Here is a 22,457-nt window from a genome sequence, read left to right as displayed (position 1 = left end):
GCCAGAAAAGAAAAATACATGACAAAGGTTTTACTCTTAAATGATTATCAGTACATCAAGTAACATGTAGCAAGTTCTTAAGTCCTATCATCTAGTCTTTTTTGGTGGTGGAGCTTGAACTCTGGGCCTGGGCACTGTCCCTGAGCTCTTCAGCTCAAGGCTAGTGCTCTACCACTTGAGCCACAGCACCACTTTCAATTTTCTGGTGGTTAATTGGAGATAAGAGTCTCACAGACTTTCCTGCCCAGGCTGGCTTTTAACTTCGATCTTCAGATCTCAGCCTCCAGAGTAGCTAGGATTACAGGCGTGAGCCACTGGTGCCTGGCTCATCTAGTCATCTTAATTAATGTAAACTAACAGCAGCTAAAACAAGTACATTAGTATTCATTGCTCTAAACACTTAGCCAGAATGGACTGTTTTAAGGCTGGATGCTGCTCTGTACAGGTTACAAATAACTACTTACTACTTTTTCATAAAGCCCCTGACCTTTAAGAAAGTGTAAGGGAAAAAATTATTTAATCCCTTTTCTTTCTTCAAAGAATTATAATTTTTTTGTTTGATCCTATTAAGATCTAAGAAAGAAAATGGTGATGCACATTGCTTGAGCTGAAAGGCATAGGAAAACAGACAACATATACTCATTAAATCCCTAACAAAGAAGAGATATAAAGATGAATTTTGATAAATACTAAATTTATACCAAGAAGCTAGACTGGCTACTCTGCAAAAAGTGAAGGAACCTACTACAGCATACAGAAATAATTTAATGTCTTTCACAGAACAGAGCTAGAGCTTTGCTAACACTCCATTGTCCATGAGGGCGTCTACCACACCAACCCATGGAAAGAAAAGGCGCTTCTCCTGTCCTATCCATTTATGCGGTAGTTCTCGTGGATTTCTGGCTGGATGTCACACACAAAGGCCAAGAGGTTTTCTAGAACTTCCTCCCTGTTCTGCTGGAAGTAGTTCTGGAGGATGGTCATCTTTTCCTTGGTCTCCTTCTCCACCTCACTGCTGCAACTGCCATGGGATCCCAGGGCCTAGAGTGGAGAAAGGACACAAGAAACGTCAAGGAGACTCCAGCCAGCCACAACACTCAGCAAACGTCTTGCAGACTTATGGATCATCAGGGAGTAACATAGATCACCCAGTGACAAAAGGAGCATGAAAGGAAACAGCTCTTTCCCTAATTAATGTAGAGTGACAAGTATCTAAAGGTAAAGTACACAGTAGTTGCTCAGTTAGGAAACTATCCCACAGAATTATTCACATCTCTCCACAGTCTAATACAACTACACTTAAAGAAGGCCAAAAAAGGTAGCTTATACAAAAGGGCTGGGGAATTGCTTAGTTCCATCACCACCATCACCCATAGACACCCCTAACCTTACCAACTAAGGAATGGTTATTCAAGCTACGAAGCTTCTATACGAGAACATACAGTTCGGCAATATGAAATGAATTGTATAATACAATACTAAGTTTACAGGGGCAGGAAATATAAGACAGTATCAGTGTGGTGTGAGGCACACACTTGCACACACACTATATATGCACACTATATATACGCACACTATATATACTATATATGCACTATACATATATACACTACAGTGTATATGTAGAGTATATATATACATATGTACAGTATATATATATATATAGTGCGTGTAGTACATAAATTATATAGTATATGTGTGTTTTTAGAAGTAGGAATATAATGTTAAAAATTCAAATCAGTTCCCTAACTGACTGGTGGCTTATTTCTAGCTACCCAGGAGGATGAGTTCTGAACATTAAGGTTCAAAGCCGGCCCCAGACAGGAAAGTCTGTGACTCTTATCTCCAATTAACCACCAGAAAACCAAAAGTGGAGCTGGGTCTCAAAGTGGTGGAATGCTAGCCTTGAGCAAAAAGGGCTCATGGACAGTGCCCAGGCCCTGAGTTCAAGATTCAGTGCCAACATGCACATACATGTCACACACACAAAATTCAAACTACAGACTACAAGACTATATAAAATACACTGAAATATGACATGAATACAAAATTGTGAGCATACTTTATTAGAACTTGACACATCAGATCCTATAAAATACAGTAATTACCTTTTTCATTACCTAACTTGCTCTTACCCCATTTTATGTGTTTACATGTGTGTACACTCACAACATCCCTTCACATTTGTATAGCATACTAGTTCTAAAATTATTCATGTATTAACTTGTTCCTCACAACTATGAGGCTATCAATCTACTTTTTTTTTAATTTTTATTGTCAAAGTGATGTACAGAGAGGTTACAGTTTCATACCTTAGGCACTGGATACATTTCTTGTACTGTTTGTTACCTCCTCCCTCATTCCTTCCTCCCCCCTCCCTCACTCTACTTTTTATAGAGGAAGAAACCTAGGCTCAAAGGGCAAAGAGAACATACAACAATTCAATCCCATTTTCTGGGTTGGGACCTAGGGGGATTTTTTGATCTTTGGTTTTTATTTGGTTGGTTGTGGGACTTGAACTCAGGACCTGGGCACTCTCTCTGAGCTTTTCCACTCAAGGCTACCACTCTGCCACTTTGAATCACAGTACAACTTCCGATTTCCTTGTAGTTAATTAAGTATACACTATATAGTATGTATATATGTATACTGCATATATAGTGCACACATAATGGGTATATATAGTGTACATATATAGTGTGTATATACATATATAGTGTGTGTGCAAGTGTGTGCCTCACACCACACTAATACTGTCGTATATTTCATGCCTCTGTAAACTTAGAATTATACAATTTATTTCATGTTGCTGAACTTAGTTTCTTGTATAGAAGATTCACAGCTTGAATAACCAGTCCTTAGTTGGTAAGGTTAGGGGTGTGTATATGGATGATGGTGGTGATGGAACTAAGCAAATCCCAGCCCCTTCGTATAAGCTACTTAACAGTACAAAGGTGGCCAGAACTTTCATCAACTTATAGGAGGATAGAGACGTGTGCCCGTAATAACTGGACATGGGCATGGCAGGGTGTACGCCTGAAACTCCTGGAAACTACAAGGCAGAACTTCAGCAGGAAGCACACAAAGTCAGAGGCACAGTGGAGAAAGAGAATATAGGCAATACTCAAGTTCCTTGGTCAAGATAGACTCCTTTCTAAATTGGGTTTACTGTATCGGCAATAACCTGTCAACCACTCTAAACTTTTTCTGTTACTAGCAAGAGTCCTTAGTGTGTGGCCCCCACCTCACCTTTTCTTTTCTTTTCTTTATTTGCTGGTCCTGGAATGTGAACTCAGGGCCTGGATGCTCTCCTCGAGCTTCTTTTAGCTCAAGCCTAGCACTCTACTACTTGAGCCACGCCACCACTTCCAGCTTTTTCTGAGTGTTTTATTGGAGATAAGAGTCTCATGGACTTTTCTGCCCAGGCTATCTTCAAAGGGCAATCCTCAGTTCTCAGGCTCCTGAGTAGCTAGGATTATAAGCATGAGCCGCCAGTGCCTGGTTCTCTGGGTTTGATACAAGATCTCATTATGTAACCCAAGCTGATCACAAACTCAGAAGAATCCTAATTTCACCACCTAGATGCTAGTATTTCAGCATGTGCCACCCTACCAGGCTGACAGTAGCTCTTTCCCTGTGAAACTTTCCTCTTCCTTGCCAAAATTTTGCTTCCATTCTTTGCATTCTTGAGACCTACTTTTAAGATTACTTTACCCGTCACAGCAGTCTATACTGGTGGATCTCTATTCTTGACAGAGCTGGGCCTCCATTTTCTTTACATCTACAGTGCCATTGCAGAAGGCCTATGTGACCTGCATTTCATCATTGAGTCTCTCAGACAAGCCCCATGAAAACAGGGACCAAGCCTGTTCTATTCACAGCCAATCCGGCAGCATCTAGCAAAGTACCCAGCACATTCACTGTTTAATAAATAGCCAAACAAACAAACAAATGAAACTATCCTAAAACTCAGTGGAAGCATCAACAAAACATACAGTAACCAGGGGCTAGAATAGCTCAGTGAAAGAGTACTTATTAAGAAGGAAGAAAAGAAAGGCCTGCTCCCAGCATTATTTTTTAAAATAATAACACAATTATTGAGATTAAAACTCTAGCAGAGGGCTGGGGATATGGCCTAGTGGCAAGAGTGCTTGCCTCATATACATGAGGCCCTGGGTTCGATTCCCCAGCACCACATATACAGAAAATGGCCAGAAGTGGCACTGTGGCTCAAGTGACAGAGTGCTAGCCTTGAGCAAGAAGAAGCCAGGGACAGTGCTCAGGCCCTGAGTCCAAGCCCCAGGACTGGCCAAAAAATAAAAAAATAAAAATAAAACTCTAGCAGAATCTCCAAGCTATGCTGGATGCTTCTGCACATTCCATCCCTGGAGTCACTCAGGAAACTAAAGCAAAGATGAAAAGAAACAGGGGCCCACCGCAGCTTCCTTGGCCTTGAACTCTTTCTCCCTCTGCAGGCGGTACTGTTCAATTTCGGCCTGGGCTTCTTCTTTGGCCTGCTTCAGCCTTCGGTTCTTTCCTGTTTTCAAAAGAGAAAATGACATCAAAAGTGGTTAAAAGACATGCAGAAGAGCAAGCAGACACTGAGATGGCGAATTTAAAAGTAAACAAGAAAAAAAGAGAGAGACATGCACCAGGAAAGGTAATTCAAATCTACTAGTACAGGTTTCTGCATCCTACAGGCCATAAGGTGATTAAACAGAAGCCTGAGTTCAATCCCTACTCCCCCTGCCCCTCCACACACAATGCCTTCCATTTCCACAGCCCATCACAATAGAAACAGCTGGACTATGTCAGCCAGATTATATCAGAATAGTCTCTCAATCTCAACTATTAAGAGCCAATAGAAGGTGGGTAACACTGGCCATCCCCAAAAACTCTTGCTTCCTCCAAGAAGTAAACACCAAAGTGTGCTCCCAATGACAATGGGAGCTCTGCTGCGTCTGCAAGGAGGCTAATGTGCTCCCAAGGGACATCAGCCTAAAACCTAACTAATGAAACAGGTGATATAACAGTGGAAAACAAACAGCATGTATGACACAAGGAAGGAAGTGAAGTGGCAACTGGAAGAATGCTAAACCGGGAGCAAGACAGTACAAGCAGCTGAAAGAAACGGTGGCAGTGCTTTCCAGAAGAGAAGAGTTTAACGTCCAGCTGGAAAGCAGGTCTAGGCTGCCAGAGACTCAAGAGTAAAGAGTATGGGTAGGCTGGACTTGTGTTTTTAAAAGGGAGCCCCAGATGATCAGCCTATGTATTCAATTCATAACAAAAGACACCAGGTATCTGAAACTGTGCTTTATGTATCACTATGCATCAACTATCCAGAGCCTACCGCACCTGTGTGGACAATGGTCCATCCGGCACAAAGAATTTGAGTTCAACCTTCTACTCCCTAAGAAGATAATACTGGACCTGTAATGACCCCATGCAGCAAATCAATCAATACCCCAATACCATTTCTGCAAGTACGTACTTAATACATTACTATTTCAGGCCCAGTGCTGTTGGCTTCAATCCACCTCTATCTCCATACTTCACACATTATCTTTCCCATTGGGTTTTTAAAGCCAAAGATCTTTTCCAAACAAAGCTGCATAAAATAACTTCATAGCCTGAAAATTACACAGTTGCTCCACATAATTTTCCAATATATCACTCCCAACTTGCTCAGCTCCCTGAATTAATCATGGCAGGTAATAACCATCTCTGAATTTATCTTCAAAGTTCAGTTTTGACAGGCTTTTCTGGAGACCAAAAATATTTGAACAGAAAATAATAAATAAAATGTGCATAAAATTTTGCAGTGCTACGAATTCCATACTAGGCAAGCATTCTACCACTGAGCTGCAACCCATTCTAAATATGTGTGGGTGGGGAGAGACAGTGTCTCACATTGTAGCCTAGGCTGTTCTGGAACTTGCTTTGTAGCCACCAGCCAGTCTTGAAACACAGGATCCTCCTGCTTCAGCCTTCCAAGTACTAGGATTACTGACAGAGATCACCATGACTGGCCCTGCATTACTCTTAAATTTTGTTTTTCTTAGGTCTTACAAAAATAAATTTGTCTTTGTTTCACTTCAACAAAATACACTAACATACTTTTTTGGTTTGGTTTTGGTGCTGGTTCTGGGGCTTGAACTCAGGGCCTAAGTGCTGTCCTTGAGTTTTTTGCTCAAGGCTGGTGCTATATCACTTGAGCCACAGCTTCACTTTTGGCTTTTTGATAGCTAACTGGAGTTAAGAAACTCAACTGATGTTCCTACCTGGGCTGGCTTGAAGCTGCAGTCCTCAGATCTATCTCCTGAATAGCTAGGATTAAAGGTGTGAGCCACTGGCACCTGGTCACATAGGTTTTTAAGATCTAAACCAGTGATTTCATGGAAATTTTGGGCTTGACTCTCTTACAACATCATACATTTCCTCTCCTCAGTCCTTAACTGAAAAGCCAAGCATACTGGCAGATCAAGAAAAGGAGTAATTTTCCCCAAAAAACTATATAGTTTTGAATACTTTTCCCAACTATTGAAAATCCTGCAATGTATTTTGGTCATAAACTCTAACCCTTTAAATAAGCAATTCAATGAACAAATAGCTAGAGCTATATGAGACTGTGAATCTGGCTTTGTAGGCTAAGAGAAGAGTGTAAAACATGGCCTACTGCCTCCAAGGAACTGTTACTCTCATCACAGTCCAAGTATTTTTTTCTTGCACTTCCCCAAACATTCTCCTGGCCTTCCCAACCGTAACAACTGCTACTGATAAATCATCACTGAGTAAATTGGAAAGTCATTCTGGAAATACTGTATTAAGGGCATGACTGGAAATACTCTATAGAACTTTCTAATCACCAAAGCAGGAAGAAAAGGCTTCTTCCATTCCCAGCATGAATAAAGGAAGCTCTTTCTAGAAACTCAAGACTATCACACTGGAACAAGAGCCATGCTTGAAATCTGTACTTCAAACTTAAGACTAGCAGAAACACCTTGCACAGGAGAAGGCACCTCTAAACTACAACTCACAGGGTCTGGTCAAATCATTTCTCTCTGAGATTCACTTTCCCATCTTGCTCATCAGATGGGAAACCCTATAGGTAGATACAATGAAACAATGTGAAAAGGCTTACAGCTGAAATAAAAGTAGTTGCCTCTGAGCGACTCAGTATAGCTAGAGAGTACCCCAAAGTGACAGTAGGCATGAACACAACTGATGCAAAGAGTTTTCTCCAACCCATTAAGGGATTTAAGCTTCATTCTGTGGCACTAGAAGTGTGCTGATAGCAAAGGCAATGGGAGAAATCATGTAAGTATATATGACATGGATGACTGCCTGCAGACGACCAGGACTGGCTTCTTCTACACCTCGGTATAGATTAGACCTACCTGTTGCACTATACAGCAACTATGTACCTCTCAACTCTATGCACCATCTGCTTCCTTCACGGGAAGGTGGTATACCTACAGCGTGGTGCGCCCAGCGCTACTCTGGCACTTACTTACTAGCCGAAATCTGGCCTTGTGTTTTGTTTTTTTTAATGAAAAGAAGCCAAGTAGTCAGGTCGCCACAGGAACTTCTGGGAAGCTGTTCTCGTGGATCACTACGCTGGCAGACAAGATGGAGGGCACAAGTAGAAAGTCAACAGAAACTCAAGCTCTGCCGACTGAAACGTGTGAAACGAGGAAGGCCTCTAAACGAGTCCGGCTGGTGGCAGCTGCCGCCCCTGGACCGGAGCCCCGGAAAGCGCAAGTGGGGGAAGGGGATGTGTGTGTGTGGTGGGGGGGGGGGGACAAAGAGTTTCGTGGGACGCCCCTTCCCCTCACCTCTCCCAGACCCCGGCAAAGCCATTACTGACTTCACATCCGCAAGACCTCCAGAGCTGCAGCTCCAGGACGCCCGACCGACCAGAAGCCGACAACCCCCAGGACTGGGCAGGTTTGCCCGGCCTCTCCGCCCACCACCTCCCGGCGGCTTCTCGGGGCCTAGGGTCGCCCCGGGCCGCCCACCCTCCACTCACGCTTGCGGGCCTCGGACACCTTCTCGGCGGCACGCTTCTCGGCCTGCAGCAGCTGCTGGATCCCCTGTGACTGACTAGCCATGGCGGCGGGGACTCGGAAGCCGAGCCGAGGGAGCCAAGGTCCGCGCGACGGCCGCTCGGGTCACCTGACCCGCCGCCCACGCTCTGCGCTTGCGCCGGCCGCCTGAGCCCCGCCCCGTGCGTCACGTGATCCCAGAGCGTCGAATCAGCTGGCCACTGGACGGCCCCGTGACTCCTGCGGGAGGGAGCCGGACTTCGGAAACCGGAGCGGAACGTCCTGGGGTGGGCAGACGCGGAGGTTTGCTGACCTTCCCCCTTCGTCTCGCCCCGTTTCCTCGCCCAACCTGCTGGCTGCGGGCGTCCTTCCCGCCACCTTGTCACGTGGTCATTCCCTTAATTCCTCACTTCTCAGTACGTCCACGCTGAGGTCCAAAGGCCGGGAGCCTGACTAAACCACTTGCCTCTAGTCTTCACAGTGCTCTACTCTCTCTCTCTCTGTCCTTCTGGAACCTTCCTTCCCAATCTGTGCCGGAGCAGTGTTGAGGTATGGTAGTTAAGAGTCCTGCGATCCCTTGCACTCCTGGAATTTAAGAGGCTGAGGCGGAAGGATTGCGAGTTTGAGGTCATTCTGGCCAACGTAGCCAGACCCTGTGTCATAAATAGACCTGTGCAGCAGTTTAGGAAGATTCTTGTCAGTCTAGGGGGATGGAGTCCTGGGTTAGAATAGTGCTGGTACTGGGGGAGGGATGGATAAGACAGTGATGGAGGGTTTGCCAACAGGCCCCAGGTCCAGGGTTCGATTCCAAGCACCCCACAAAGAAAACTAGGGTCACTTAACCATCAAGTCTGCTGCTAGTCTGTGATTTTGGGACAGGTCACTGTGCCTTTCCGAACTGAATTCAGAAAAAAAAAATTTTCTGTCAACATTTAGTACCATTATGAACTGGTAGCAAGGTCAGGTACCAAGCAAGATAAGCAAGGTTCCAGGTAGAGCTGTTTATAGACAAAACCCAGATCACAAATATACAGTTACAAACTAATTACAAATGAATGAAGAAAATACTCAAAGTCCCGTAAAAGGTACCCTTTTAAGAATGGAAATAAGATGCAGAAAGGAATGTGGAGGTCCTTCTAAAGAAGTGGCATTTAAAATGAGATCTTAGAGCTGAGAATGAAGTTTAGTAGTAGAACCCTTGTCCACCATGAGCCAGACTTTAGGTTCTATCCCTGGGGCTGCTGGAGAGAGGCAGGAAGTCGGTGGTTGTTTGCCAAATATGACAGGTGCTTTCCTAAACAGTGGATGTATTCCTCCCCCACAAAGCTCAGAATTACTGTGAACTAATAATCTTATTGTATAATGATGAAACTGAGGCACAGCAGGTTAAGTGACTTCTCCCCAGTTACACCCCTATTAACTTAATTTGAATCTAGTCAGGGCTGCAGAGTGGAACCACTGAACAAGATATCTAGGCTCTGGTAATAACCAGATGACAACTTAGCGTTTACCAGGTACTGAAGACATAAAACAATGCCAGAATATATATTTTTTTTCCCCTAGAACTATCTCTGCACTCAGGAGGAGGGTGGAGTTGTAGCACAGGATATTTTTGTGAGATGGAGGTGGGGGAGGGGCTGGAAAGAAAGCTGCAATCCAGAATTTCTGTTCTTTCTTGACATAAGAACCAAGACTTGGGGCTGGGGATATGGCCTAGTGGCAAGAGAGCTTGCCTCGTATACATGAGGCCCTGGGTTAAATTCCCCAGCACCACATATACAGAAAACGGCCAGAAGTGGCGCTGTGGCTCAAGTGGCAGAGTGCTAGCCTTGAGCAAAAGGAAGCCAGGGACAGTGCTCAGGCCCTGAGTCCAAGGCCCAGGACTGGCCAAAAAAAAAAAAAAAAAGGAACCAAGACTTGGTTGGTCTCTGGGATCCTTAAACCAGGTCACTATGGTTTCTTGAAGAAAGTTGTAAATTTTGGTGTTCTCAGAAAATACAATTTACTCAATCAGATCAGTGAAGGACAAAACATACTTCCAGGGTGAAGACTAAACGAGATTATGATACCCAAAAGTGGAACCACTCAGTTCTCCAGCTACTGAGAAGCGGGCAAACAAAAGGAATCCATTAGTGATACAAGGCCACATTCTGGACATTTCTGTTTACATGAATGCCCAAGCCTGGCATGTACAGTGGCATGTAGCTATAGTCCTAGCTTCTTGTGAAGGTGAGGTGGGAGGGATTAAGCCCACAAGTTGAAAATCAACTTGAGTAATAAGATTCTATCTCAAAAAATACCTAGACACAAATTATATATGTACTTCTAGAAATGGGGTGGAAACAGACAGACAGATGGATATGTAGACATAAAAATAGATGAACTGTCAAAATAGTCAACTCTATGTAAGCTAGAAAGTAGGCTCATGATTAGCCACTAGGAAGGAGAGGACCATGCAGGACTGCTCAACAGTCTTTCTATACTCATCTATACAGAATTTCTCCCAGATTGATATAAATGGTCAAAAATCAGATAATGGTGATGGTGACACATGCTTTTAAATAAATGTATACATACATACACACATATATGAACACTGATCTATACACTTTTAAAGAGTGAACAATATGTGTGAATTTTTATCTCACTAAAGTTTTTGTTTTATTTAGCTTTAAAAAGAAAAATGAAACTAAAGTTTTTAGACACCAGGCACAAACTCCAGGAATTCATGTCAGGCCTAGACACTGGCCCCAATATGCCAAATACAGAGATATGGTGATGAGCAAAGGAAGGAAATTTCTTGTGTGATAACCACAGGAAGATCACACTTCAGCACGTGTTCAGCTGTCTTCAGCTGTCTTCTGGGTTACACACATTTGCCTTCCATTAACTGTGGATAACTGAAAGTAAGCATGAGAAAGGTACAGATTCATTAAAACAATCTCCAGTCAAGTGTGTTCAGAAGTGGTCAGAGGTGGCCTGACAGTCCATTGTCTCTGACAGTCATTGTAACAAGATGGAGTCCTGCTACAGTAATAACACCTGGCAAGTGGTTGGATCCTTCCTGGATTCCAAGATGGCTGCCAAATGACAGCAAAAAGAATGGCTCAGGACAAAAGACATACAAAAATGGAGGTATCTTGGATGCCTGCCCTTTATCCTGTTCCCAGTTCATTTGGAGGCCCAAATAAGAGACCAGAGTTTCCCAACAAGAAGCACCTCTTACAAAGAGAGATAAATAAAATGCTCACCTTGTTTCTAGTGTCAGCAAATGGAAGCTGTTGTTTTTTAATCTATCTAGAGGAGAGTTGTTTGAACCTAGCTACTGCTGTAGCCTGAAGATTCTGGTAGGTTGTGTTTTCATTTTCATTAGATACCAGGAAATTTTTAATTTCTCTTCTTATTTCTTCAGTGACCAGTCATTACACAACAATGTATTATTCGGATTTCATGTGCTGGAATATTTTTGTGGTATCTTTTTTTTTTTGAGTTCTACTTTATTATAGAATACAGAGAGTTATTTCAATTTTCTTGCATTTGCTAAAACTTGCTTTGTGTCCTAGAATATGATCTATTTTGGAGAAAGTTCTATGGGCTGCTGAGAAGAAGGTGTATTGTGCAGTTACTGGGTAAAATTCTCTGTATATATCTGTCTAGTCTATTTGGTCTATGGTATTCTTCTGATTTTTTTAGTTGACTTTTTTTATTTGTATGACCTCTCTATTGGAGAGTGAGATAAGTAAAGTCTCTATTATTGGGCTGGGGTCTGTGCTTATAAATCCAAAGTGTTTGTTTAATGATCTTGTGTGTGTCATTATTTATTGCAAACTTGTTAATAACTATAATTTCCTTTCTTATTTTTTTCAGTACTGGGACTGATGTCAGAGCCTGGTGCTTACTTGGTTTACTTATTCATGGCTGGTGTTCTACCAGTGGAGCCACACTTGCAATTTGACTTTTATGAAGGCCATTGTGGAAATGGAATCTCATGAACTTTTCTACCTAGACTGGCTTTCTTCCTATGTAGCTAGGATTACAGATTAGAGCCACTAGTGTCCAGATTATAATTTCTTCTTGATGAATTATTCCCTTTACTAATATAAAACACCTTTCTTTGTCTCTTGTGATAGATTTTAATTTGAAGTCTGCTTAATCGGATATATGAGTGAAGTGTTAGCTGCTAGGCAATGCTTTAAAAGGCATGACTAGGAATCAATGGCTCATACATGTAAATCCTAACTATTCAGGAGACTGAGATCTAAGCATCACAGTTTGAAGCTAGTCAGGGCAAGAAAGTTTATGAGACTTTTATTTCAAATTAGCCATCAAAAAGCCAGAAATGGAGCTGTGGCTCAAGATGGCTAGCCTTGGGCAGAAAAGAGCTTGTAGACAGTGCATAGGCCTAAGTTCAAGCCCCATGATTGGCACACACAAAAAAGGCAATCACCTATGTTTGGAGCAAGGAGAGGGGGTTGCCCTTTAAATGATTATTATCTGCCTCTTCAAAGTTCGTTATTTTGTTTGTTTGCTTGCTTCAGCTGAGACCTCCCCAAAACCACAAGGAATTAATCAAAATCACCAAACCACTCTGACTCACTCTTTTGGGGTAAACTAGAGTAACCATAGTTGAATACAATAGTAAATCCTCTACCCAGAAGGTGTTCTGATCTGCCATTTACAAATGCATGTGATGTGTGGCTTTTAACTAAGCATGCTCAGAAATGTACTTGCCTCACACGTGCTGGTAAGTCTTTCCTAAATGAATATGTATGGGTTTTATCGATGAAAATTCTTCCCTTTCTTTGTTTGAGGAGATGCTCTTTTGAGAAGTTATCTCTAGTGTGCTCATTACTCGCTACAAGTAATAAACTTTTCTTCATTATTTCATCCCCTGGTTGTGAAATTGCCTTTGCACATCTCAAGAGGAAAAGCCACTGTATTTGTTTACAGAATGATAGTTTGCTATTATGATGAAATATGCTGGAAAAACAAGATGGTCCTGTGGAAAGATTGTACTATGGCTTGAAACTTTAGCAAATACACATGTGAATAGGGTACTGGTGGCTCATGCCTGTAATCCTAGCTACTCAGGAGGCTGCACTCTGAGGATCATGGTTTGAAGCCAGCCCAGGCAAGAAAGTATGTAAGACTCTTATCTCCAGTGAGGAGGAGGAGGAGGAGAAGGGGGAGGGGGAGGGGAGGGGGAGGGGGAGGAGGAGGAGGAGGGGGAGGGACAGAAGTGGAGCTCTAGTCTAAGTGATAAAATGCTAGTCTTGAGCAAAAAAGTTCAGAGACAGTATCCAGGCCCTGAAAGACAGTCATTCTCTCTCTCTCTTTCATTCTCTCTCTCTCCCTCCCTTTCCTCCTCTCTCTCCCTCCATCTCTCTCTCTCTGATACACACACACACACACACACACACACACACACACACACACACATTCATATGTGAAAGTTGAATCACCAAGGTGGTAGAATTGGGTGGTGGAGCTTTGAGGAGCTTTGAGGAGACTATGAGGACTACATCACTGTGAATGAAGTTAAAGTTTAATAAAAGGCCACAGAGAGCTACCCTTTCTCTTCTGCAATGTGAAGACATGTCAGTACAGTTAGGAGGCACCGTCTGTGAAGTAAAACATCTCACCTGACACCAAAACTGCTGGTGCTTTGGGCTTAGACATTCCAGTCTCCAGTACTGGAACAAATTATTGTTTATAATTTATCAAGTCTAAGGTGTATTGTTTTGACAACAGGAACTAAGACAGAGTGAGCAGCCAGTACATACATGTGGATAATAAAAGATATAGATATATTGTGTGTGTGTGTGTGTGTGTGTGTGTGTGTGTGTGTGTGTGTGTGTGTGTGTGTGTATATACTGGTCCCAAGAAATGGATCCTGGGAAAATCATCTCTCCTAAAATTTCATCTGGTGTCCTGGTTTGAGGTATGATGGCATATAAAACCCTTAGAGTCTCCATAGTGATGAATTTTTACATGCTAATGAGATGACAGGGCAAACCAGGGTTTTCAGAATGGAGTCACCGAAAGACTAAGCTTAGATTAGAAGCTTGGAATGTTTAGTGTCAATTCCTACACTCTTGGGCAAGCACAGGAGCTGGAGACTGAGTTAATAATCAATTATACCTACAAGGAAAAACATCTATAAAAATTCCTCAGGTCTGGACTTTGTAGAGCTTGTGAACTTATCTACCTAAAGCAAAGGTGATGCTCCCAGCTCCATGTAGACAAAATGCCTGTGCACATCTTATCTAAATCCTTTATAATAAATATATCAATACGTGTGTTTCCCTGAGTTCTGTGATCTCCCATCACAAATTATTAAGCTTGAGGAGGTGATGGAACCTCTACTTTGTAGCTCTATTAATTTGCATCCTATCATTATAATGAAATAGTTGAGGCGATTAGTTCAAAAGAGAAGAAGAGTCATTTATCTCAGCTTTGGAGATGCCAGTCCTAGAGCAGGTAGCCTCTTCTTTGGACCTCTGGAAAGAGTGGTACCAGGTACCCTCATCGTAGAAGTGTGGCAGAACACACCCCTTACATCATGAGCCAGGAAGCAGAAGAGAAGAGGAAAACAAGAAAAGGAAGATGGGGTCTCACAATCATTCTGGAAGGAACATTCCCAGTGACCTCAGGCTCAGTGGACCAAAGGCTCCACCTCCCAACTGTGCCACTGCACCAGTGCTACCACCCTGGGGGCCAAGACTTTCCACTTGGAGCCTTGGGGACATTCAAGCAAACCACAGCAATAACCATGGCAGGCAGGTGACCTGGGTGTCCACTACTGGCCATTGGTGTCTGATATGTGAGTCAGTCTTATGAGGCAGAGCCCTTCACCTTTGATGTCTGCCCTAACTCCAGGAATTGGGTCTCATCACTGGATTGTTGGACATCCCATTGGTGTCAAAAGCCTTGAAGAATAGCTTGCTGTGAGGAGGAAATCCACACACATATGGAATCTGAAATGGAGAGTGGTGTGAGTAGAGAAGGCTTTCCTCTTTAACAAGAAGAATGGAGGACAGACCTGGGTTTGCCTCTTCCTCAAGCAGGCCACTTACCAGATAGTTCCTCACACACAGTTCCAATGCCTTTACTCATGGGATCCTGAAACTCTGGGGTAAGAGAAGCCATCATTGTCCCTACCCAGGAGATCTCATCGTGGCCTCCAGGGTTTTTGCACTTGCCAATATCAGCATCCATCATCCAGAAAACTTTCTCCTTTAAAAAGTTCAGGAAGATGACTCTTACTAGACACCATGGAATGAGAAAAGACCAAAAAGTAATGTCCCCAGAGAGCCATGACACTAGACTGTTCCCAGCCAGTGACACTAAGGTGTTACTATACCAATACCTCTATTCCTTCCACTTTGGGAGAGCTGATTTCAAGGTGTGTTATATGCTGGGTTTCCCTCAGGAGATTAAACTCTAGTGACACTATGGTGTGGTTGGTGCATTAAGATATAGTCCTCTTATCTGTGGGAACAGTCCAAGATTCCCAGTGAATGCCTGAAATCTGACCCACATGTTATACACCCACAGTAGGATTTTTTTTCCTATGCATACCTATGATAAAAAGTTTAGTTTATAAATTGGGCATTGTAAGAGATTACCCATAACTAATTATAAAGGATTATAACAAAACAAGAAAATAACGTCTATGTGATCTCTGTGACTATTTGTCTCAAAATGCCTTCTTATACCATGCTCACTCTTGATGATGACCTAAGAGGACACAGTGTCTTCCAGGAGGCTGAAGGGAGGTGGAGAACACAAACTGTAACGGAGGGCTCCGTACCATCTACTTTATTTCATAGTGAGATGGTAGGAAGCAACTTAAAATCTGCCTTTGCTAGGATCATGCATTAACAAAAAGCAGGATAAAGGCTAAGCATTCCATCCTCCCCACTTGTATCTATCCGTCAGTCACTGTACAATCACCTTGGTCTCCAGGAAAGACAGGATTAACCAGTGACAAAATGCAATACCTTCTTCTATCATCTGGTGGCAAAAGGCAAAACTGTCCCCCAAAAGAGAAAAACCAAAAGCTCAGAACCACCACCTGCCAGGCAGTGGTGACTGATTTGCTCCTGCTCCCCTCCCATTGGCTGAGGCCATGATTACTTCTTCCAGAGACTGGATCTGTCAGCCAGCCAGGCCACACTTGTGATCAGGAAGGTTTAAATCTTTATGCAGCTCTCTCTCTCTCTCTCTCTCTCTCTCTCTCTCTCTCTCTCTCTCTCTCTCTCTCTCTCTCTCCTGCCCCAATTCCCAATTCTTCCTATTTAACCTAAGACAAATGTCTGTACCTCTGAGATGGCTGAAGATGTGCTAAAGTGCTCTCTCCCTGAGTAATAAATCTGACACATAATAAATCTTTCTCTGCCTTTCATCATGTCTCTATATTTGGTATATAGGGTTAAGTGGCCAGACCTGACTGACGGGATTCCTGGAGACTGGGACTAGGGTTAAAAACTTCACTTTCAAGACAACCTGAGAATCCAGAATTCGTCATTCCATTTAAGGCATGTGAACCTATTATGTTTGGAATTTTCCATTTAGGTTTTTTGTTGGTGGCAGTAGTAGTTGTCGTGGGTCTTGAACTCAAGGCATAGGCATTGTCCCTGAGCTCTTTTGCTCAGGACTAGTGCTCTACCACTTTGAGCCACAGCACCACTTCCAATTTTCTGGTGGTTAATTGGAGATAAAAGTCTCAGGGACTTTCCTGCCTGGGCTGGCTTCAAACTGTGATCCTCAGATCTAGCCTCTTGAGTAACCAGGACTACAGGTGTGAGCCACCAGCACCTGGCCTTTCCTTTAGTATTTTCAGAGCTCAGTTGACCATGGGGTAACTGACTGTGAAGAGAGGAAACTGAGAATCAGTTGGGTCATTTCTTTCATGGGGGTCACTGCTGTCTTCTCCTACATCTCTACCTGCAACTTCCAGATCAAAACTTGCTCAAATCTTTGCTTTGGGGCGTGCTTCTAAAAGAACCGATACTCACCATCATATTGATAGGATGCAACAAGGATTGACCTTTGACATCTGCTGCCTGTGATTGGGCAGGATACCAATCTGTGCGTAGAGATGATTGGGTAAAGAGCAATAGATGGGCTGGGTGCTAGGACTGGTGTCAGCCTAGGGAGGTTGGTGTCTGATCCATCCCTACTGCTAAGCTTTCCCAGGGTAGCACACATGTCTACGCAGAGCTTGTTTTGTTTGAGAGTGAAAATTTGCTACATAACTCCAACCGATAAGTTTCAAATATATGATCCTCATATCTCAGCTTGTTGAGTGCTAACATTATAGGCATGTTCCACCATTCCCAGCTCTGCACAATTTTAGAGCCTTCCCCTGCTACCTGGATCAGCCTACGCTGATTTTTTTTTTAATTTTTATTATCAGACTGATTTACAGAGAGGTTACAGTTTCATCCGTTAGGCATTGGATACATTTCTTGTACTGTTTGTTACCTTGTCCCTCATACCCCCCTCCCACCTCCCCCTTACCCTTTGCCTCCCCCCCCCCCGCCTGAGGTGTTCAGTTCACTTACACCAAACCGTTTTGCAAGTATTGCTTTTGTAGTTGTTTCTCTTTTTTTTACCCTCTCAATTTTGGTATTCCCTTTCAATTTCCTAATTCCAATACCAGTATACACGGTTTCCAATATACTCAGATAATATTACAGAGATAGTGTAGGTACAACCACAAGAAGGTGATACAAGAACATCATCAATAATAGAAGCTACAGATACACATGGGATGTTGAAAGTAGTTACAACTGTGATATAACAATTGTCTCCATAACATGGACTGATTTTTTTTATTATTATTATTTTTTTTTTTTTTTTTTTTTTTTGGCCAGTCCTGGGCCTTGGACTCAGGGCCTGAGCACCATCCCTGGCTTCTTCCTGCTCAAGGCTAGCACTCTGCCACCTGAGCCACAGCGCCCCTTCTGGCTGTTTTCCATATATGTGGTGCTGGGGAATCGAACTGAGAGCTTCATGTGTTGGAGGCAAGCACTCTTGCCACTAGGCCATATTCCCAGCCCTAAATTATTTTTTTGTCAGTCCTGGGGCTTTAACTCAGGGTCTGGGTGCTGTCCCTGAGCTCCTTTTGTTCAAGGCTGGGGCTCTACCACTTTGAGCCACAGCACTTCTGGTTTTCTAGACAGTCATTAATTGAAGATAAGAGTCTCACAGACTTTCTAGCCCGGGCTGGCTCTGAACTGAGATTCTCAGATCTCAGCCTCCTGAGTAGCTAGGATTACAGGTGTGAGCCACCAGTGCCCAGCTGCTTCACTATCCTATGAAGTCCAGCTCATAGAGTTTCTTCAGTGCCAGAAAGAATGAGTCCAGATCAGATCTGTGTGGTTTTCAATAATTGGCTCAGTACCTTTGGAGTCCCAGTTTCCTCCATTCTCAATGGTATGATGCTACGTACCTCATAAGGGGTGAGAAGTCAGAAAAGTGGCATGTGCGAAGCACCCTGGTACCTACATAGACCATTGCATACACTCTCTCCCTTACCTGAGATCATCAACAACTGGCATCTACAAATAGTTCCTGTCTGCCAATCACCATGGCAACTGTAAGCATCTATAAATTTCCCCTAATGAAGCTGAGATATTTTCACTTTTCCCTGCTGTGCCTGTCTGGGTCTTGGGTAGATTAAAAACTCCCAGAGGAGTCACATTTTAGAGTATGTAGTTTGATGATTTATAATCCACATCACGGTGAGATAGGCAAAAACAACCAAATGGGAAGAAAAGGCTCAGTCTTCTGGGGGCACAAAGCTGCCTCTGTATTTTTGCTGATTTAGGAAACATCTGGGGAGTGAAACAATAGGAGTTGTTGGTCAGCTTTAGAGGTTTGGGTTTTTGGGTTTTGTTCGCATATTTTTGTTTGATTTGCTTTTGTGGAACAAGCCCGGGGCTTCACACATGTTAGGAAAGTTCTCCACTACTGAGTTTGAACCTCAGCCCTGGGTGGCCTTAGAGAAGAGCAGGCTCTGGTCATTTGGTACCATTCAAGAGGCTACCAAGCAAGATCTTCCGGCTCGATGCCCTTCACGCTACCTCCCTGTGGGTTTGTGATTTATTTTGATTCCACGCTGTAAGCACACCCTGAGACCTGGATACGCCAGGTCCTGATGGGGATTGAAGGTCTCAATTTTGAGCATTTCCCCCAAAGTTCATATTAAGATCATTTGAAAGATGGAGGAGTTGGAGGGGGTGATTTTTTTTTTTCTTTTTTGGCCAGTCCTGGAGCTTGGTATTCAAGGCCTGAACACTGTCCCTGGCTTTTATTTTTGCTCAAGGCACAGCGCACCTTCTGGCTTTTTGTGCTTATGTGGTGTTGAGGAATTGAACCCAGGGCTTCATGAGTGCTAGGCAAGCACTCTACCACTAAGCCACATTCCCACCCCCACCCCCACCCCCTGGGGGTGATTTTTAAAATCCTTACAATCTTGCTTTTCAGCGGTTTTTATGAATGTGCAGTACATTCTTAGGGGAAGTAGACCTGTGAAAACACTTTACTTGAAGCTATAGAAAAGAGGTGAACTGTTCAAAATGTGGAGGCTTTCAGGCATGTTATCAATATACTCATTTGGCACATCTCTTTTCAAAGATTCAAATTAACTAACATATCCATAATCCCAGCACATGGGAGGCTGAGGTGGGGGGATCTGACTTCCAGGCCAGCAGCCTAGGCTATATAGTGAGTTCAAGGTCAGCCTGAGCTGCATCACAAGAGCCTGTCTGAAAACAAATGAATAAACAAAAGCTGTGTGGGTCCGTGATAAGGAGAGGAGGATTATAGTAAAAGGGCTAATGCTTCAACAATGAGATTCCTAAGCATCTCAAGGGCTAACAAAACCAGTTTTTCCTTTATAGATAAGTAAATAAGACTAGGGAGGACTGGATGTGGGAAGCAGGAAGAAAGACTTGTGTGAAGCGGCTCAGTGGGTCAGAGAACCTGCACCTCTTAGGCTGAGCTGGAATCTGGCTTAGGTTGTGGTGAGGGGAGGGAGGCCACGCTCAGAGGCCTAGAAGAAGAGAAGTGTCACCAAAAATGGTTCTGATTGGTCAGGAGGACAGAACAATTTAGCTCATCATTCACAGGGCAAAGAGGGAAATCAGAGTGTCTATGACCTTGTGGAGGGGATGTGAGGGGCATCCACAGAGCCTTAGTCACATGGGTGGTATGGCTCATTGTTTCTGGACCAGAGAAGGGTCTTTAGCCATTGCTGTCTTTCAAGATGCTGGCACTCCAATAAAAGTCAATGTCATCAATGGAACCATACAAAAGGCACACCTGAATGCACTTCAGTTCTGCCCCAGATCCGCAGGTTTGTCGTAAGGCACATCCAGCCACAGCTAGAACGGGACAGCTGTCGTTGTAACCGAGATGACCGTCCTTCCTCCCCTTCCCCTTTTCCCCAATAGGCAGACATCAGTTCTTTTATAAGATAAAGTGTCATGCTTATTGTGGTGTTCGTGTGTGTAAGATGCTGAGAGCAGTCTTATTATTTCTCATTCTTTTTATTCTTTTTTCAATGCTGGGGATTGAATCCAGGTCCTTAAGCATGCTAATCATGCACTTTACTTCTGAGCTACATCCTTGGCCCTCTTAACTTTGTGATTAATGTGTTGGGCCATAATCCCATTTTTCTCTAAGCCCTGTCATTTTTGTTGTTGCAGTGTGTCCTTTCTTTTCTCTTTCTCCTTCCTTCCTTTTTTCTTTCCTTCCTTCCTTCCTTTTTTCTTTCCTTCCTTCCTTCCTTCCTGCCTTCCTTCCTTCCTTCCTTCCTGCCTTCCTTCCTTCCTTCCTTCCTTCTCCCTTCCCTCCTTCCTTTCTTTTTGGTATTGAGGACTGAATCTAAGGTTGCCTCACATTAGTTAGACAAGTACCCGCCACATCACCTATAGCCCCAGTGCACCCCTGTCATTTTTAACTGCATAATTAGATACAACACAGGAACTTCTTGAAACATATCTATCATTCTACAGCAGGAGTGATTAAACTTGGGATGCTGTCTAAGAAGTATCTTAAGACAGAAGGAAGCTCAGGCTCATTGCCTCTCGAGTCACGCCATCAGATAAGGCCCTCGTGGTACCATATGCAGGGTAGGTACTGCGAAGCCACAGTCCACGGGGCTGGGTGGGCCTTGCACCCAGCACAAGGGTCCCAGGTGAGATGTGAATGGGGTGAGGTCTAGTGTTTACTCTGCTCATCAAGCCTGTGGCACCCTTTGTCCACGAGGAGGGAGCTCCTGTTCTCATTTCAGAACCCATCGAAGAAGAACAGTGAGGAGTTTTCATTGCACTGGGATTAAAGTGAATTAATTGAATACAGGGATTAAATGCCCACCCAAGATTTTACTGATGAAGATTATTATATGGTAATGATTGTTAGTGGTCAGAGAGCTGAACATTTCAGCCTCTCAACCTCTGGTGAGGGGAGAGAAGCTGGAGATTGAGTATGATCACCAGTAGTCACAATTTAATCAGTCACATCTATGTAATGACCCCTCCATAAGACCCCTAAATGGAGGCAAATTCTGGGAGCTGCCAGGGCAACACATCCAACTGCCAGGTCATCCTGAGGACAGAGGCTCGTGTGCTGCACCCCTTTCCACACCTTACTGCTTGCATCTTCTAACCCTGCTGTTGATCCCTACCCTCTACAATAAACTCTCATACTAAGGATAGTATTTTCTTTAGTACTCTAAATCATTCTAGCAAATTATTGAACCAGAACAGGAAAGGGTCAAGAAGATTTTCTAAATTGATAGCCACAGAGAACAGAAGTACTGAGAGACCGAGGACTTAGAACGGGCATGCAGAGAAATGCTGATGGCTGATATTAAAACAGAATTCAATTGTTGGGTGCCCAGCTATTGTCAGAGACAAGACAGCCCTTCAAGTTTAATTGTAACCCCTCTCTACAACTCCAGCCACGTGGTCTAGAGACAGACCTTAGTGGCAGATGTCAGACAAGATCACCCTTCTCCCCAGTAACAGAGGCGTGAAATTGGATCCTGTGCCTCCCCACTCCTCCCCTTAGATGCCTCATGGCTTTCCTGTTGCACACTTGCTGTGGAACAATTCACACAGGAGGGAGGAACTCAAGGTGACCTTTCCAGTATTCCTCCACACACACCACCCACCACCATCTTAATCACTCTCCACTGTGCCATCTCTTAATATTTTCTTTTGCCGTACTTGGTTAATAGATGGAAAGTTTTGTCAATCAGTTGGCCAAACAGATGTTCCAGGACAGAACCAAATGCTAGCCCACTTTCTTACAGACACTGCAGCTGTAACCCTGAGCTTGTCTTGGCCTTCCGGAGGGAACCTGGGGCCTCCCCAGCTGAACACTGCACTAGGCACA

General features: G+C 43.6%; 1 protein-coding gene across 1 annotated transcript; it reads right to left on the bottom strand.

Moving 5' to 3' along the window:
• Positions 1-745: 745 nt before the first annotated feature.
• On the bottom strand, positions 746-8,186 carry Atp6v1g1 (ATPase H+ transporting V1 subunit G1). The gene is made up of 3 exons (XM_048340117.1): positions 8,030-8,186; positions 4,437-4,537; positions 746-1,041 (listed from the first exon to the last, which is right to left on the bottom strand). The coding sequence occupies exons 1-3, from the start codon at positions 8,109-8,111 to the stop codon at positions 868-870; spliced, it is 357 nt and encodes a 118-aa protein (XP_048196074.1). The 5' UTR covers positions 8,112-8,186; the 3' UTR covers positions 746-867.
• Positions 8,187-22,457: the final 14,271 nt, after the last annotated feature.

This window comes from Perognathus longimembris, chromosome 1 (assembly GCF_023159225.1).
Source record: "Perognathus longimembris pacificus isolate PPM17 chromosome 1, ASM2315922v1, whole genome shotgun sequence".
NCBI lineage: Eukaryota > Metazoa > Chordata > Mammalia > Rodentia > Heteromyidae > Perognathus > Perognathus longimembris.
Note: the sequence above shows the minus strand (reverse complement) of the source record. Positions and strands in the feature narration are given on the sequence as shown.